Source organism: Chelonoidis abingdonii, chromosome 4, assembly GCF_003597395.2.
Source record: "Chelonoidis abingdonii isolate Lonesome George chromosome 4, CheloAbing_2.0, whole genome shotgun sequence".
Classification (NCBI taxonomy): Eukaryota; Metazoa; Chordata; order Testudines; family Testudinidae; genus Chelonoidis; species Chelonoidis abingdonii.
The window spans coordinates 57,247,337-57,264,920 of NC_133772.1; the positions used below are offsets into that span (position 1 = coordinate 57,247,337).

Consider the following 17,584-nt stretch of genomic DNA (forward strand, 5'->3'; position numbering starts at 1 on the left):
TTTGGGGGAAAAAATAGGTGTTTGAAAATTGAAAACCCTTACACTGTGAGAGTAGCTTCAACTTCAACTATGAAGTAGATACTGTCATTTCATAATCTACCTTCACACCCTTAAACTCTGGTCGGCACCATAAAGACTGAGGAAAACCCCTGATTACTTGTGAACAATTCCCACCATCAATGCCACTACACAGGAGAAAATCCATGGTAGAATCCCTTTGACGCAGATAGGCCATTGGTGGTTGAAATGAACGTCTGAGAGTGATAGGTAAAATTTAAAGGGTTTGTATATTAGAATTTGTTCAATGCCCAAAAGTGTAGCTGCTTATCTGAAACATAGGTAGCTCTCCTTGATCTGGAAATTAGTCTAGAACAGGTGGGTTTCAACCTATTTACCATTGTGGGTCACATATTAAACTCTCTATGTATTATGTGGGCTGCATCCACATAATATATACTAGCTATATGGCCCTGAGGATGTCACATGGGCTGCAGCAGTGTGTTGACTGGGCCATAAGCAGTGATGGGCTGAAAACCACTGGTCTAGAAATATCACAAGGACAGAATTTATCAGATGATTTCCAGCACTATCTACTATAGTTAGGTCAGAAAAAAGAAAAGAATAGGTTTTCTGGGAGGATTTCTACCTATCTCCTGGTCAGGCATGAAGAAAGGCAGATCAGGGAAATGAACAAAACAAACCCCAAAATTAAGTTAAATGAGCTAGTCCAGGAGTCGGCAACCTTTCAACAGTGGTGTGCCGAGTCTTCATTTATACACTCTAATTTAAGCCTTCGCGTGCCAGTAATTCATTTTAACGTTTTTTAGAAGGTCTCTCTATAAGTCTATAATATATAACCAAACTACTGTTATATGTAAAGTAAACAAGATTTTCAAAATGTTTCAGAAGCTTTATTTAAAATTAAATTAAAATGCAGATCTTATCAGTTCAGTGTCATCCCTGCCCTTGTGTTTCCTTGCTGAGTTTTCCAATGTCTGGCACATATTTGAATACTTTAAGCTGCACACAGGCTTCTGAGTTTTCACTTGTTAACCGGCTCCGAGAGGGACAGAGAACAGATTTCATGTGTGAAAATACCTGTTCACACCGGTATGTGGACCAAATGCTGAAAGCATTGCAAAGGCAATTTTCTTCAAACAGTTAAATTTCACTGTCAGGGATGTCCAGCAGGTCAGAATATAGGCCCCATGACCTCTCTCGGTAGCTTCAAGTGCGCTCCGCAGATCCACAAACTTTGATGTCCACAATTCTGAGCTTTTTAACTGAATGAGTTGCATTTCAAAATATTCAACACCCATCCACTGAAATTCAGAAAAATCAAAGTCACTTTCGTTGAACTTTTCAGGTTTAATTAGAAAAGAAAGCATTGGACCAAATCGCTGAAAATCTTGAAATCTGTCAGAAAATTCGGATTCCAATTCTTGCATGTACTTTCCAATCTCATTTTGATTGACAGTGCAATTAACAGTGCAACGTGTCGATAGCTCTTTTATGAGTTGGAAGTAGTGGAAAGTAGCAGTTTGAATATCCCTGGAAAAAACTGCTAGTTTCACAACAAATGCTTTCTGGGCTTCATAAAGATCCAGAACTGTTTGCCCTGCACTCTGGAGACAGAGATTGAGTTCGTTTAGGTGAGCGGTGATATCAGTTAGAAACATGAGCTTACACAACCATTTGTCATCATCCAGTTCTGGGTAGTTTTGTTCTTTTTCCGACAAAAAGGCCTTGATTGCATCAAAACAGTTTACACAGCGCACCAAAACCTTGTCACGACTTAGCCACCAAATGTTGCTGTGAAGTGGAATGTCATTATAAGCACTGTCCATCTCTTCTAGCAGTGCTTGAAATTGTCTGAGTCAAAGCAGATTGAGCAACAAGGAAATTCATAATTCGCACCACTGTATTCATCACATTATTAAGCTCTGAATTAAAAATTTTAGCACATAGGTTTTCTTGATGGATGATACAGTGAAATTTGACTGTCAGATGGCCAATTTGATCTTCAAGTAATGTTACAAATCCCTTCTGTTTTCCGACCATGGCAGAAGCACCATCTGTTGTCACACAAAATATTTTTCTGATGTCAACTTCTCGTTCTTCAAAATGGTTTACAAAACTTTCCAGTATATCTTCCCCTTTTGTTGTGCCATGCAGGGGTGTTAGGCAACAAAGTTCCTCTTGAATTTCATTGGAAGCACAATATCTTGCAACAACTGCCAAACGTGGAACGTCATTTATATCCACACTCATCAGCTGCAACATTAAACAATGCTGTGTCTTTCAATGCAGTCATCTGCTTTTCCTTAATGTTTTCTGCCATTTCACACTTGTGTCTCTCTCAACTGTTCTGGCAGAGATGGGCATTTCTTTTAGTCTAGATATGATTGTATCTTTATTTGGCAAATCATTTAACAAAATCTCCGAACTGCTGAGAAAAACTTCTTTTATATATTCCCCATCTGTAAATGGCTTTCCGGTTTTTGCAATGCACTGTGCAATCTTGTAACTTCCTTCTGTAGCTTGATTTTTACTTACACTTAAGCTTTTAAAAACACTGCTTTGCTTCTCATAGGCTGCTCCTGCCTTCTTGATTGATTCAGTCTTGTCTGCTTCATCAAGAAAGGTTTTCTCGTGCTTTGTTTCAAAATGTCGAACACTTGACATGCGACAAACAATACTTTCATAACAGAAAGCACAAATAGCACAGTCCTCCTTTTCAATAAATCCAAATGTGTCTGTCCAAGCAGGCTGAAATGATTGGACATCTAGCTTCACTTTCTTAGGAGCTGCCATTTTGTCAAATGTTCCCTTCAACTCTCAGTGGGGAAAAAAACGGCGATAGAAGGCAGGCACAAGGTCAAACACAGTGTTGTCTGAGATAAGCAAGTTTAAGATGGGGGTGCTGAGCTGCACCCCCTCTTGCCTTGTGTGCAACCCTCACTGTCCCACGCTGGGAACAGTGGGCCACAATGGGGACGCTGCAGAGCAGTGATCCAAGGCCAGGAGCAGAGCTCAGGCTGGCCTGCAGGAACTCCAGGCCAGAAAGCAGGCTGAGCAAGGCTGGAGATCCAGACCCCCACTGGAGGTCAGCAACTAGAACCCCAGATTGGCAGCTGAGGTGAGTGAGCTGACCCCCATAGGGCAGAGCGGGGCTGCAAGCCTGGACCCTGTCTGGAAGGAGGCCTGCGCAAGGTGAGTGGGGCTGCGGCAGGGGGGACCCTGGCTGGCAAGGGGCTAGCAGCCAGAACCCCAGAGCAGCAACTGAGTGACTCAGCCTACCCTGCTTTGGGGTTTCAGCCTGGCTCCTCCCAGCTGGAGTCTCAGCCCCCTGCCAGCCTGGGGTTCCTTCCCCTAGGCCAGCAGCAGGTGCTGAGTGGGGCTGTGGCAGGGGGGACCCCGGCTGGCAAGGGACCAGCAGCAGGAACCCCAGAGAGGTGGCGGGCTGAGTGGCTTAGCCCACCCCGCGTGCCATTAAAAATCAGCTTGCATTGCCACCTTTGGCACACATGCGGTAGGTTGCTGACCTCTGAGCCAGTCTGATCTCTGGAAAGAGCTAGTCAATTAGAGGAGTGGTTCTCAACCTGGAGATAGGGGGTACATCAACTCATTCAGATATTTTACAACAGGTTACATGAAAAGTACTAGCCAAGTCAATACAGACTAAATTTCATACAGACACTGATTTGTTTATAGTGCTCTATATACTGTATCGGTGTTTGTCAACCTGGCGGGGCTGTCACAATTTATTTTATAGTTATATGGTAAAAATGAGAAATTAAGCAGTTTTTCAGTAAGTGTGCTGTGACACTTTTGTATTTTTATGTCTAATTTTGTAAGTTAGTTTTTAAGTGAGGTGAATCTTGAAGTACGCAAGACAAATCAGACACTTGAAAGAGGCACAGTAGTCTAGAAAGACTGAGAGTCACTGAAACAGAGGAATTAATTTGAAAATACCTTTGTGAATATATGTGCAGCATTTGGCTCACTATGATCTAGAAGTTGTTGTTATTGTTGTTTTTTCCAGAGAAGAGCAGAATATTGATCAACAAGTTAGCTTTTCCTGAAAATGTCATGACTTTTAGCATAAGTTTGTATTCATTCAATGGAACTTAATTATCAAACTGCAAACTTTTTGGGGCAGGAACTGTATTTTCATTACATGCACATAAAGTGCCTAGCACAATATGGTCTCAATCTCTGACTGGGCCTTCAGGCACTATGGCAATAATAATAAATAATAATCATAATTGTTATTCTCTTGTCAGTGCAGAAGGCCAATGAGGGTGGGGAGTTGATAAATGTAAATGAAACTCTAGGACCAGATTCTCAGCTGGAGTAAACAGATGCAGCACTACTGAAGTCAATGAAGCGCACCCATTCACTCTTGCTGAGGAACTGACAGAGTCTAATTCTCACAAAAAATTACTGATATGTAGCAAACTTTCCCATGGATTAGTCACAGTTCAAGAGGAAAATATGACTATATCAAATACCTAGTTATTTCAACAACATCTAAGTGACCATGAATTTGAGTAGAAAAATCCAATTGTGGGCTGACCTTGGACATAGGTAATATACACAAAATCCATTTAGATCCTTGACCAGGAACGTTTTCCACATTTAAAGTCCTATTCTGCAATTTTTGACTTACATATAGCTATGGTCTATTATCCTGTGGATTTCACACACAACTTTTATTTCCCTTGGATAGTGGAAATGAGAATTTGAATATGGGGCGAGATTTGAGTGAAAAGGGTTATGACATAAAATGTGAGTGTAAATTACTACTTGTGGAATGATTGTTTCTATCTTTTCAATGGGATTCACTACAGATGCTGGATTTACACTGCAACACTTATGTGGAATAGGTTGGTTGGCATAAAGACCATTCATAACATAAGCTCATAACTTGTTACATTAGAGAGAAAGAGATTTCTCACAAATCAGAGAAGATGGAATCAAGACCAAACTGACTGGTGATTCTTTGTTTCTGATTGGTGATACTTTTTAGTTACATTAATCCTTCTAATAAAGCCCATTTGCTATTTCTGTCTCAGATTTTTCAGGCACCAAAAAGGAAGGAACAGTGATGGTTGTTGTGGAAACAGTTTTGCCTCCAAAGGAATAAGACAAATACACTAGTATGCACATAATGACTATGGCCCCGATTCAAGCAAGGTGTCAAATCTATCCTCATTCAAGACAACACTTAAATACGTATTGAAGTGTTGTCCTGAATAGGGATGCTTTCCTGAATCAGTACTTATGTTTTACAGTTGTATTTATTGAATAAACAAGCATAGTATAGTTAATATCCAGAGCAACAATAAAGAAGATATATTTTAGATTCTACATAAATAAGAAGAATCAATTAGCATTTCTTTTTTATTTTTTCCCCTCTGTGAAATTAGGACTTGTCACAGTTTTCGGGCTGCTGATGGGAGCCTCCTACTGTATGGACACTGAACAATCCTTCAGGTGCCCCCATTTGCTTACAGTACACAATGGATCCTGTGATACAAAGTGAGTTACATAGTCCACTTGTGCTTGGATGGGATGGGGTTCTTGGCTCTCACTCCCCTAGTCCCTTTTTGTATGTTCTCAGATTCCATAACCTAAAAAGGGGCAGAGGGTAATGGTATCAACCACCTAATCAGCTTGCCTTAGGACCTACCTGGCTGGTCTACCAGTGTTGTTGTCTCCTTGTAAGCATGGGTGGCGGGAGGGTGCTTGTAAATGGCCTTTGTGAGGGCAGTTCTCCTGAAGCCGTCCCAGGAATTTCCCTTAGGAGCTGTAGAGCTACCATCTGCTCTCTCCCAGAACTGCTCAGCAACTGCTGGAAAATTCCTACTCTTAAGCCCTTATTCCACCCTGGATATGATTGACAGGGCCCAAGGAATGGGGCCAGCATTGCCCATGGCACCTGTTTAACCCCTTCATTATTGGTGTGGGGGTTATACCAGGAGTTATTAAGCTTTTTCTTTCTGAGGCCCCCCTCAACATGCTAGAAAAACTCCAGGGTCCATGGTGGGGAGGGGAGGACTCGGGGCTCCAGGCAAGGGATTGGACCCCTTGGGCATAGGCACAGTTTGACTTCTATTGGTGGGACGCAACGAGCGGCGAGCCTCTGGCCAGCTCTATACAGCAAGGTCCAGGGAGGCAGCACCACCTCCACCCCCTGACTCACCTCAGCAGGCCACCTGCCTGTCTGGGGCTGTGCACCGGTGTCTACTCCCTGAGGGCTAAGCTGGGCCTAGAGCTGCCTGGGCAGGTCTGACCATCTACATGAGCAGTCAAAGGGGGGTGGGAGCTGAGGACCAGCCACAACCTCAGGCACCAGCAGCAGATGGGCGAATGCCATGACTGCCCACTGGCCAGAGGAGCAGCTGCCCCACACTGCTTGGCTCCAGCTTCCCACCTAGGACTTGGCCAGAGGGCAGGTTCTAAGAGGGGTTGGGAAAGAGGAGGTGGAGGAGCTGCCCCCAGGACTGCTCCACTCTGGTTAATGCACTGCAGTTTTTGGGGGCAACACCCTTGTGCCCCCTCAACACTGTCCATGGGCTTAAAGTTTCTGCCTGTGTTGGGGTTTCAGCCCCTGCCCCTGGCTTCAGCAGGGGGAAGGGGGTGGAGCTCAAGGTTTCGATCCTGTACCGCTCCTGACTTCTGCAGGGATGGGAGGGAGCTCGGGGTTTCAATTCCACACCACTCCCGACTGCAGATAGGGGGACCTTGGTGCTTCAACCCCACACCACTCCCCACTTCAGCACCACTCAGGGCACCAGGTTTCAACAGCAGGCTCCGCAGACCCCCTGCAAGGGCAGGGGGGGTTGGGGGCAGCGCAAACTGCCTGTTGAGAACAGCTGGTTTATACAACCTGTCATAGGGTTAGATCCAAAGTCTACTAAAGTCAATATAAAGGCTTTGCATCAGTCCCTAAAGATGTGTTTTGCCATTGACATGAATGAGGCCAGGATGTCACCCTTAGTGTTCCTGAAAGATGCTGAACAGGTAGCTCTGATGACTGAATTTATGTATCTGTATTGTAGATACAGTTCAAACTTCCAACTACTTGTCAGCGTCACCAAATTCTAACCCAGGGGACCAGATCAAAGCAAGAAAGTAGTTCAGCCTTTATGGATCTCTCCGTCCTTGGTTGGTCTGTTGAGATTGGCAATGTGTGCCATTTGTGGTGGCTCACTGATGAGGACACCAAGGCACTGAAAAAATGAACTTAGATCGCTAAATTAATTTCAGATAGGACACTGTGTTGCCAAAAATCACAATATTTGGTGCTTTTTTTTAAAGCCCCAGCTCCTGGAGGCACATGGTTAATTGAGAAAGCAAATAAAATGAGTCCAAAATTTACTACTGTTTAAAAACTTCACGATTTTTAAGCTACTCATGATATACTGAGGCCTGAATCATGATTTTTGAATGCTTGAAGTAGATAATACTGCTTGGTAGCTTTTTGGACACTACTGAGTTGGGCATTGAACACAGAGATGTAGGAGCGAAAGTATTTCTATCCTATTATCAGTTCTCTGACCTATCCAGTCTGCTAAGGTAACACTGCTTTACAAGATTTGATTTGAAGAATTGTTAAATAAAAAGGCTTGTTATAGTAACTTGCATGCACATTGTATCACTATTGGTCCTACAATATTTGTTTCTTTATATAACTGTATGACTGTGATTCTATGTCAGAACTCAGTCTCATTTCATACAAGAGGTGGGGGGATGTCATTACTTGATAGGGACTCAAAAGATAAAGGCCCTTTCTTGAGCTAAATTATAACACAGGTTCTATGTATATTATTTTGTAGGTCATTTAGGATGATTGTTGATTTACATGTAGATCAAATTGTTTATTGAAAATAACAGACCAAAGTAAAGTCTATGTAACTCTAAGGGTGATATTTAACCTAAGCAAAAGGATTTTGTATATTTTACTTTCCTGGGGGAGATTAAATGCCAGAAGATCATTTCTATAGCACTTGGCCAAATCCTAACCCCTTTATAAGGATATACACTCTCTCTCTACCCTCCTCCACCCCCTACTAAATGTGATGCAGTCAGAATTGCACGGTAGGATTCTAAACACACTTGGCTTTTGGTAAAGAAGCCATACTGTGTAACTTTCTCATCTAAATTAAGCAAAAACCTCTGTTGCATGCTGCATAAGTGAAGACAGAATAAGGCACTTTAGTTATAAGAGGTGCTTTCTACCCTAATTAAGATGCCCATTAAACTCCTAAGGTAGATAAATCAGAAGCACCCAGATTGGTGCAGAATAGAAGTTGTTAATAAATTCCAAAAAAGTGCATCTTTGTGTGTGTGGTGGAGAGAGAGAAAGAATGAGATTCAACACTACTCAAGAGGAAGCACTTGGAAAACCAATGCAAATGGAGCACACAATGTTTATCTGAGCTGGTCCTTGAACACTGTTTATTCTTCAGAAAAGGTGAGCAGACCTGCAAATGAAAATTCCATTAGCAACAGAAACAACATCCGAATGGGAGGAGCATTTAAATGGATTATAATAGTCTTCTCCTTATTCTCTTCAACAGCATAACAATTTGAGGAGGGAACAATTTGTATGCTCATGTGAAACATCCATCTTGCAGAATTTTTTTAAGGCTTTTTTTTTTTAAGTACATATTTATAGGAATAGAACCCACTCTGTCTTGTCATGTAAAACAACATTATACAGTTTTCTAACTGAGCAAAAGCCTCTATAGGATTAATCAAGTATCCAAGCTGGGACTGATTACTGTCAGTTACTGCTTCTGAGACTTTATTACCAAGAATAATTTTTAAAGATTGAGTCCCTGTTTGATTGCTTACAAGGAGGCCCAATCATGCTCTCTTTAAGAGCAATGGAAATTGTGCCCTTGACTTCAGTGGGAGCAACAGCAGGCCTATTATGGCCTGGATTTTCTAACAGGCACAATAGTTCTATGCATATGGGCCTAAACCAACGGTAGTCAGTTATTCTTCGTCTAGGTCAAAATATCTTGGTCAAGGTATATAGTCAAGGGACAGACTCCAGAGAAACATTTTTCACACCACAATGACAATATTGAAAATAAGTAAATAAAAAGATTTTGCAGTCTGTTCAAAAGTGGCTGGTGGTCTGGATTTGGCCTGTAGTCCGCCTGTTGACTACCCCAGCCTAAACTCCAGGGCCATGCAGTAATGTGAACAATGTTGTCACATGATCCTGGGAGCCAGAGGAGCAGATTGTGTGCCACTGGGAAAGGGAAAGGGAATGCCCTGACATCCAATTGCTACAGCACTAGAGCCTCTAAATAAGTATATTGGGAGACGCCGTCAGCCAAACAACTTCAGCTGGGGGAAAGCCAGTGAGCCCTTGGACATGGCTGTTTTCTTGGCAGCCAGGGAAAGGAAGAGAGCAGGAGAAAAGAGAGTCCTGAGCCACCATTACTCCCTCTCCTCTGGGCAGCTGGTGGAGAAGGGACACATTTATTGCTGCTGCCTCTTCTTTGGGAGGCAGAGCCATCCAGATGCTGACCTCAGGTTTTTTATGTGGCCCTTGGAGGAGGGAGTAACCCTATCACCATTAGCATGATTTCAGAGGCCACCCTTGGATCATAGGGCCCTTTGATGAGATGTTCCCCTCTGGTTCCAGACCTATGAGCTACCACCATCCCAACATCTCCCTGAGCGGTAAAGCCCTGTGAGAGGGACCCCAGTTGTTTCTATCACTGCCACTCAGAACAATCTATAGGGCTAGCAAGCAAGACTTCTCCACCTAGAGAGTCCTCTTAATGCCTGCTTCTGGGCAAATGGAGACTATCCCATCCAAAGATAAGCAGCAGCAGTAGGCTAGAGAATAGAAAGGCCCTAGGTCTTCTGAAAGGTGAATGACAGCTGTGATCTGGGGTCCTCTGCTCCCTGCTGCACTGGAACAGCAGCAGTGGTTCCCACTACTATAGCTTCAGACTCATGCGAGTGCTCCCCTACATCACCAACCAAAACAGAGGCACAGATCTGAAAGGATCAGGATTACTGGAGCCCCTAAGGGGCATGCCTTGTGCCCCAGGTCACCTTAAATCAGCCCTGGGCCCATGGGTAACAGCCTTTGATTAATTTTGGCTCTGCCTCAGCTCAAGTTCCCAGAATCTTCTACAACACTGTTTCTTGTTCTCTGGTAATTTACTAAACCAGCTTGTCCTTAATGTCCCAGCTTTTCTCATCACACACAGTTTCTTCACTTTGTATAACACAGAAGGATATGTCTAATTTCCCAGTGGAGACTCTTTTGAAAATGAACTCAATAGCCCTGTGTTAAAACTTTGCATGATGTCACCACATTGTACATGAAACAAGTTACATTAACTCTTGCTGGAGCTGATAAGCATATTTACAGGAACATTTAGCTATCTTCCACCTACATTCTAGTAAAGCATTCTTGAAAGACCGTTTGCTAAGGATTAGGCATCATCTGAATAATTTACTCTTAAATGTCATAAGCACGTGTGCTTAGTTGAACCTTTAGTGCCACAGCATAACTTGTTAGGGACAACAATCTGAGAGCTAATAATGAAAAAGGAATGTAAAAACATTAAACTGATTATTTTTTTAATTGAGCTCTGTGTAAGAAGACAATATACTCACCAAATGTGTTTCAGAAATCTATTTCCCCAACTCAAAAATAAAATAAAATAAAATCTTCTGAGCAGATGAATCAAACATCTAATGACATTTTCACTGGAAATAGTTTGCAAAACTTTATAAGAATATTTATGTGAAAGTCATTGCCCACGAACCTGAGGTTTCTCTGTAGTGCCACTAGAACAGATAATAAGCTGACATGCAATATAAAGTCTTGCAAACTCAAGCTAAGAAATCAAATGTCTGTTAACCTGTTAGTGGGAAACGTGTTTCTTCAAACCATGTTACAAATTGCTTACAATGCTTTAATTTCTCCATTTGAAGAAAGATCACACAAAGTGATGCTGTTGTGATGCTCACAACAGATTAATCACTGTTGTAGATGTTCCCCTCCAAGAATTTAAGCCTAATGATTATATTCCATGAGACAGTGCACGTGATTTTTCTTCAGCTTGAACTCAGATTTCTGTGTTCATCCAGTGGGAGGGCATTGCTCTTAATACTGAATCTAGATGTATGGCTGCAAGTGTAGCCATACCCAAAGGGGGGGAAGGATGGAGAACCACCACTTGGAAGCAGCTCTGAAAAAATTATTTGTTCTCCACAAAACATGGTTTCACTGATACACTACTTATCAGTCTGTAATGAGAGATCAGATGTCTAACTGCATGTTCAGTTTCTTTTCAAAGTGGTATTTTCAATACCACATCAACACTGTTTATGAAGGATGTTTATTTCCAAATAAATATTATCAGGCAGAAAAAGTGACTTGAAACTGCTTTCACCTGTTAATTATGCAAAAATGCTGAGATGAGTTTAGGACATTTCCAGCATTATATGTGCAATGTTCAGAACAGAATGCATCCCTAGCACTCTTATCTACAGTGGTCATTAGCACCATCTCTCTTCTCTCACTCTCTTCTTCCTGCTTGAACCATCTGTTCATATCCCCAGCAAAAACGCATGGGGGTGGGGAGAGATAAACATAAGTGGGAAATTGGGAAGTTAGGAGCCTCCTGCATAGGAGCCCTTATGCTAACTCATTAAATTAATACTTATATTTGAGGGCAAGAACAATTAGCACCGAGTTTATCTGCCTTTCCACTGCATGCTAAATCTTGTACATTTTGCTGTGCTCCATTGCTGGGGGTGGGGGAAATCAGAGTAACGGAGGGGGAATTCCTGTTGCACCATAGAACAAGCGGTCTGTAGACTCTTGCTACCGCTCATAAACCTGCTAGAACACACGAAGAAAGCAGGAAATCCCCCTTAGTGCCGAATAAAATATTTGGGGTGAAGTGTTACTCTGAAATACAACTCACATTCACTTGCTGTGAAAGCATCCCCACTGCAAGCGGTGTGCGGAAGTACCCCCCAGTGCCTCGATTTTACGCACACACACAGAGGTCTTTTAGTTTCAGTGACACTTGTTCTAGTCACCAGCATCATCATTATTAATTACTGTTATTATTATACTGTGTAATTACAAAACTGCAAAGACTTACCCCTGTAATTGTTTCCAGGCTTGTAAAATTCAGGATCGCCTTCAACTCTCAGGCTAAATTCATTATATCCCTCTCTTCTGGTGCCTTGGGCTCGCAGAATCCGGCTGCAATAGCCTTCTGATTTCGTGGCTCTCTCTAAGGTTTCATCAGAGAAACCCAGCGCCACTAAGGGAAAAGTCAAAGCCAGAAAGTGCAAAACGAAGGGTTGTAAATGAAGTCCCATCCTCGGTGCTCCCAACAACTTTTTGTGGTGCTGCTGCGGATCACAACATGAACAGGTTGGAAAGGATGGCTAAGAAATACCCCCCTTGTCTCTGGAGAAAACAAGCAAGCCTCTGACAAAGCCGCAGCCTCTGTCAGTTTTACCCTGCGAGTTCTCCCCAGCATGGGGAGAAAGAGAGAGAGGCTGAAAGCTGCGAGATCCGAGGGAGGGAGAGAGAGAGAGGGAGCGAGCAGCCAGCTCTGATCTTGCCCAGATCCCGAAGTGAAGTGCTGTTTTGTTTCAGAGCTTGTGATTAGCAGCTCGGCAATGTTTACTTAGCAGAGCTGCATTCACAGGGTTTGGTGAAATAGCAGAGCACGGGGGACGCTGCTGTCTCCAAGACATCCAAAGGGGGCGGAGGGGGAGCTTCAACTGGATGGACTGAGCTAACAGACTCGAAATTAATCACCCACATTCCTGCCAAAGTCTATAGTTACTGAAGGGATAAAAAGGCTCAAAGAATTTCCTGATTCCCCCCAACACCACTTTTCTTCAAACCACCAGACACTGCAAACATTTATCGAGTTCAGCGCAGCAATAGCCACATACTCCCTGAAGACTTGAAAAGCAAAGGGAGGCTGGGCTGCAGTTTCTTAAGTGCAAACTTTATCAGGGTCATGTATGTGAGCGATATGGGGAGAGGGATATGCCAGAAGCAGCTGATTAATTTCTACACCAAATCCTCATCCCACAACTGTATATTTTATACACATGCACTCACTGGCAAATTCTGACTTCAGTTTCCATTTGGTGAATAGAGGGTCTCTTAAATAGATGGACTATCCACAAAAGAGCACCCCCCCACCACAGAGATGTTTCAGGATTTATTGCAGGCTGAAATTAGCTTTATAGTAGTGGTGTGGTAGGGCCAAGATGGTCCTGCCAAGATCTGGCCCCATTGTGCCAAGTACTGCACCTACCTATAGGAAGGGACACAGCCTATGCCCCAGAATAGCACACAGACTGAATAAAGGTTTTGCACATGCAGAACCGAGGAACAGAGAGGCACAGTGTACAAAGGCACATTTTACACATGGTGACTTACCCAAGGTCACACTGCAGGTCTGTGGCAGTTCTTCTCCTGAGTCATGGGCCAGTACCTCAACTACATGACTTTCCCTCCTCAGGAAAAGGCAAACAAACAAACCCACCAGAGTCATGTCATGTGTCTGAATCCTTCTCATGCCACCGTATGTTGCATAAGGCACAAACAAGGCTCTGCCATCCCTCTCTCTCGGGCCAATTTCTTTGGCATGCACTGGGTGAGCAAGGTTATAGCAAGCTCAGCGAATGATATGTTAGGTATGGTCTTGTCTAAAGACAACTTCCAATGGGGCCAAGGATCCATAATATTGACTTTCCAATATATCAAAGTCGATGTGGTTGGCACCAGATCTCAAATAGTTCCCAGTGAATGAAACAACAAAGGGGTGTCCTGTAAAGAACATTTCTTGACTTCTGTCTCTTCCTTCTTCTTTCCTCCATGCAGACACATACTCTCCTTGCAGGATCCTTTGTTTACCTCAAAATGTGGGGAAACTCTTCATCCAATTTCAGTTCACAATAGTGTTGAAAAGGGGATTCCATTTTGGGGGTTGACCCCAGATAACTAGTCTGCATAGAATAGGGGACAGCTACCTCAGTAACCCTGTTGGGATGTTAGCCTAGCAGATTCAGGCTAGAAGTAGGAACCCTGGAAAAGTAAAGCCTCAGCTGGAGAGTAGTGTGTCCAGTTCTGGGCACCACACTTGGCAACAGATGTGGACAAATTGGAGAAAGTCCAGGGGAGAGCAACAAAAATGATTAAAAGTCTAGAAATCATGACCTTCAAGGAAAGATTGAAATAAGTGGGATTAGTCTGGAAAAGAGAAGACTGGGCGGGGACATGATAACAGTTGTCAAGTATGTTATAAAGAGGAGGGTGATAAAGTATTCTCCTTAAATTGTCTGTTGATAGGACAGGACGAGAAGTAATGGGCTTTAATTACAGCAAGAGAGATTTATGTCTGATATACTTTCTACCAGGAAGGCTAGTGAAGCACTGGAACAAATTACCTAAGGAGGTTGTGGAATCTCTGTCATTGGAGGTGTTTCAGAACAAGTTTGATGCACACCTGTCAGGGATGGCCTCTAGGTAATATTTAGTCCTGCCTCAGTAGAGGGGACAGGACTAGGTGACCTATCAAGGGCCCTTCCAGTACTACATGCCATGATTAGGTGCCCAAATCCCACTGGATTCCAGAAATTGGGAAAAGGTTCATAAAGAGCTACAAGAACAATTCAAAATCTGGAAATTATGACTTCTAATGAGAGACTATTTGGTTTATTCAAGAAAGTTAAGAGTTGACTTGACCATGCTCTATATGGGGATCGAATAGAAAAAGGCATAAGAGGATCCAGCAGTTGCAAGCTCCCTAACAGACAAATACAGACTAGAAATAAGTAAATATTTTTTAAAGTCAGAATAATTACAACTTACACAGGAGTGTGGTAGTCTCCATCTCTTGCAGATAATAAATAAAAGTCTGATGTCTTTCTAAAAGATATGTTATAGCTCAAAGAGAAGTTATTGTCTTGATGCAGAGCTTACTGGGTGAGGTTCTTTGGCCTGTGTTATGCGGGTGGGTGGGGGTCAGACTAGATGACCACAATGGTTCCTTGTGGCCTTAATTAATAGCTGTGAAGCCCCAACCTCAGTGAATAGGCCATTGGCAACTGGATAGTTGTAAGTTGTAAATACACAATCTACCTCTCTTGATTTCAATGAATTAACAGAAATTTAGTATTTAGAGTTAAATTTTTCCGGGTTTTTTTTTTTTAAATGTCCTCCTTACAGGACCAAGTATCTAAGCCTCACAAATGTACATGAGGCCCCAGCAGCGCTCATTAGCTACACAAGCATGCAGCCAACAGCTGAGGTGGTTCACCTTGCAGCTCTGGAGGGGAAGCCACATGGGTGCTCTGGTTTGGACAAGAACATATGCTGTGAAAACAGCGAATGCCTCTCTGACATTCATTCTTAGCTCATTTTTTTCTACCTCAGATTTTAATAGCTCATTTCCATGAAAAGTGATCTCTGTCCAGAACAGCCGTTAGTTAGGTGATCAGGAGAAAAAGGGACCTGGCCCACAGCTTTATACTAGTTTGGTCCAAGATGTGCCAGAAGCAAATCTAGTGGGAAGTCCTACCAGGAGCAATTGGGACAGAAAGGCACCTACATATTCACAACCTCAGCACTTCCAGGACTTAGAGAGTTCAGTGATCAACCATTATAATGTTAACCATTCCTCTCTTAATTTATTCAGGGATGATGAAGTGCACCTGATGAGGTAGCAAATTTACATTTTCCAAATTTAATGGGCTATTGGGTCAGTTTCTTAATAACTGGCAGAAGGAAGTGGTGTGTGTAAGAGTGAGATTAATTACAGGTGCCCCCTCCACCCCATGGTAAGTGTCCTCTGTGGACCTGTTTAGTAGCAGATGCCAGTTTCTGGATCCCCAACCCAAGTTCAGAGTTGGAAGTCCTTTGGCTGGGACTTGTTGTTGAGGGCCAGCTGATAGTATAGGCTCATCAGGATTCACATATGGAACCTGATCCTTTGCATCCAGAAAGATTTGTTAGATTCTAAGCTCATTTGTGCAGTGTGTTTTATGATACTGTTTACAGTGACTAGCACAGTGGGACCATGGTGTAGGACTACGGACCTGCTGTGATACAGCAAGTATAAATAATAATAAATAGACCAGTGAGAACAACAGATTTTTGGTTTGCTGTCTGAACCAAAAAAATGAAAAAAAATGTTTGGGGTAAAATGAAATGTGTCATTTGATCTGAATAAAAATGTTTTGTCTAGAAAATGTCCAAACAAAATATTTCAATATTTTTGCATTGTTGGATTTTCTTTCCTCTCCAACCAAGAAAATTTGGTGAATTTGCATGAATTCGCACAATGTTTTGGACAACCCATATCTGGATTTTTTAGTGTAAAAAGCCTTGTCTTAAAAATGTGATTTAGCTATAACAACAGGTGGCTAGGTGGATTCTGGCAGTTTGAGTTGGGTTGGGTTGGATTAGAAGTAGCAGGTGCTGGGTAGTCTCCATCCATAAACCTCTGGGGCATTGGCAGCAAAAACTTTTGGAATTGCATTGAACCACTTACTGCAAGCTAGTTCAGTAAAGGGTAAGTTTCCTACCCCAATGTTCGTGTTTATGTAATGTTGTAGCCATGTCAGAAGAAAAGCTCTATGTAAGCTTGAAAGCTTGTTTCTCTCACCAATACAAGATATGACCTCACCCACCTGGTCTCTCATGTTTGTTTAGATCAGGGGTGGGCAAATTATGGCCCACAGGCCACATCCGGCCCTCAGCTCCTGCCAGGGTCGGGGGCTTGCCCCACTCTGGTGCTCCAGCTGGCTCCCAGGAAGCAGCTGGGATAAACCCTCTCCAGCTTCTACATAGTACATGGAGGTGTGGCCAGGTGGCTCTGCATGCTACCCCATTTGCAGGCGCCACCCCCGCAGCTCCCATTGGCTGGGAACCATGGCCAATGGGAGCTGCAGGGGTGATGCCTGCTGACCTGGTAGCACACAGAGCCATCTGGCCGCACTTCGGAGCTGGAAGGGGGACATGCTTCTGGGAGCTGCTTGCAGTAAGCGCCACCTGGAACCTGCACCCTTGAGCCTCCCCCGCACTCCAACCCCCTGCCACAGCCTTGATTCCCCCTCCCACCCTCCGAACCCTTCGATCTCAGCCCAGAGTCCCCTCCGGTACCCCAAGCCCCTCATCCCCAGCCCCACCGCAATGTCTGCACAAACATGCATCCCTGGGCCTCAACAGCCTGCCTCATCCCTGATCCCCCTCCCATCCTCTGAACACATTGGTCCCAGCCTGGAGCACCCTCCTGCACCCCAAACCCTTATCCCTGGCCCCACCCCAGAGCCCACACCCCCAGCTGGAGCTGTCACCCCTTCCCTACCCCCAATTTGGTAAGTATTCATGGCCCATTATATAATTTCCATACTCCAATGTGGCCCTCAGGCCAAAAAGTTTGCCCACCCCTGGTTTAGATTGTAGATCACGTTAACTCTTAACTTTACAAGAGGGTGTTGTATTTATTTGACTGTTGTGTTCAGGTCAGTAATTTTTGAGTGTCCCAGGACA

At 43.4% G+C, this 17,584-nt stretch overlaps 1 protein-coding gene across 1 annotated transcript in view; it reads right to left on the reverse strand.

Annotated features, from left to right (window-relative positions):
* Positions 1–12,672, reverse strand: part of SPON1 (spondin 1) — a 326,399-nt gene extending 313,727 nt beyond the window's left edge. Inside the window, exon 1 of the mRNA XM_032777949.2 lies at positions 12,162–12,672. Within this exon, the coding sequence (XP_032633840.1) occupies positions 12,162–12,384 (223 nt within the window). The 5' untranslated portion in view covers positions 12,385–12,672. The remainder of the gene's footprint in view (positions 1–12,161) is intronic.
* Between the last annotated feature and the right edge of the window lie 4,912 nt (positions 12,673–17,584).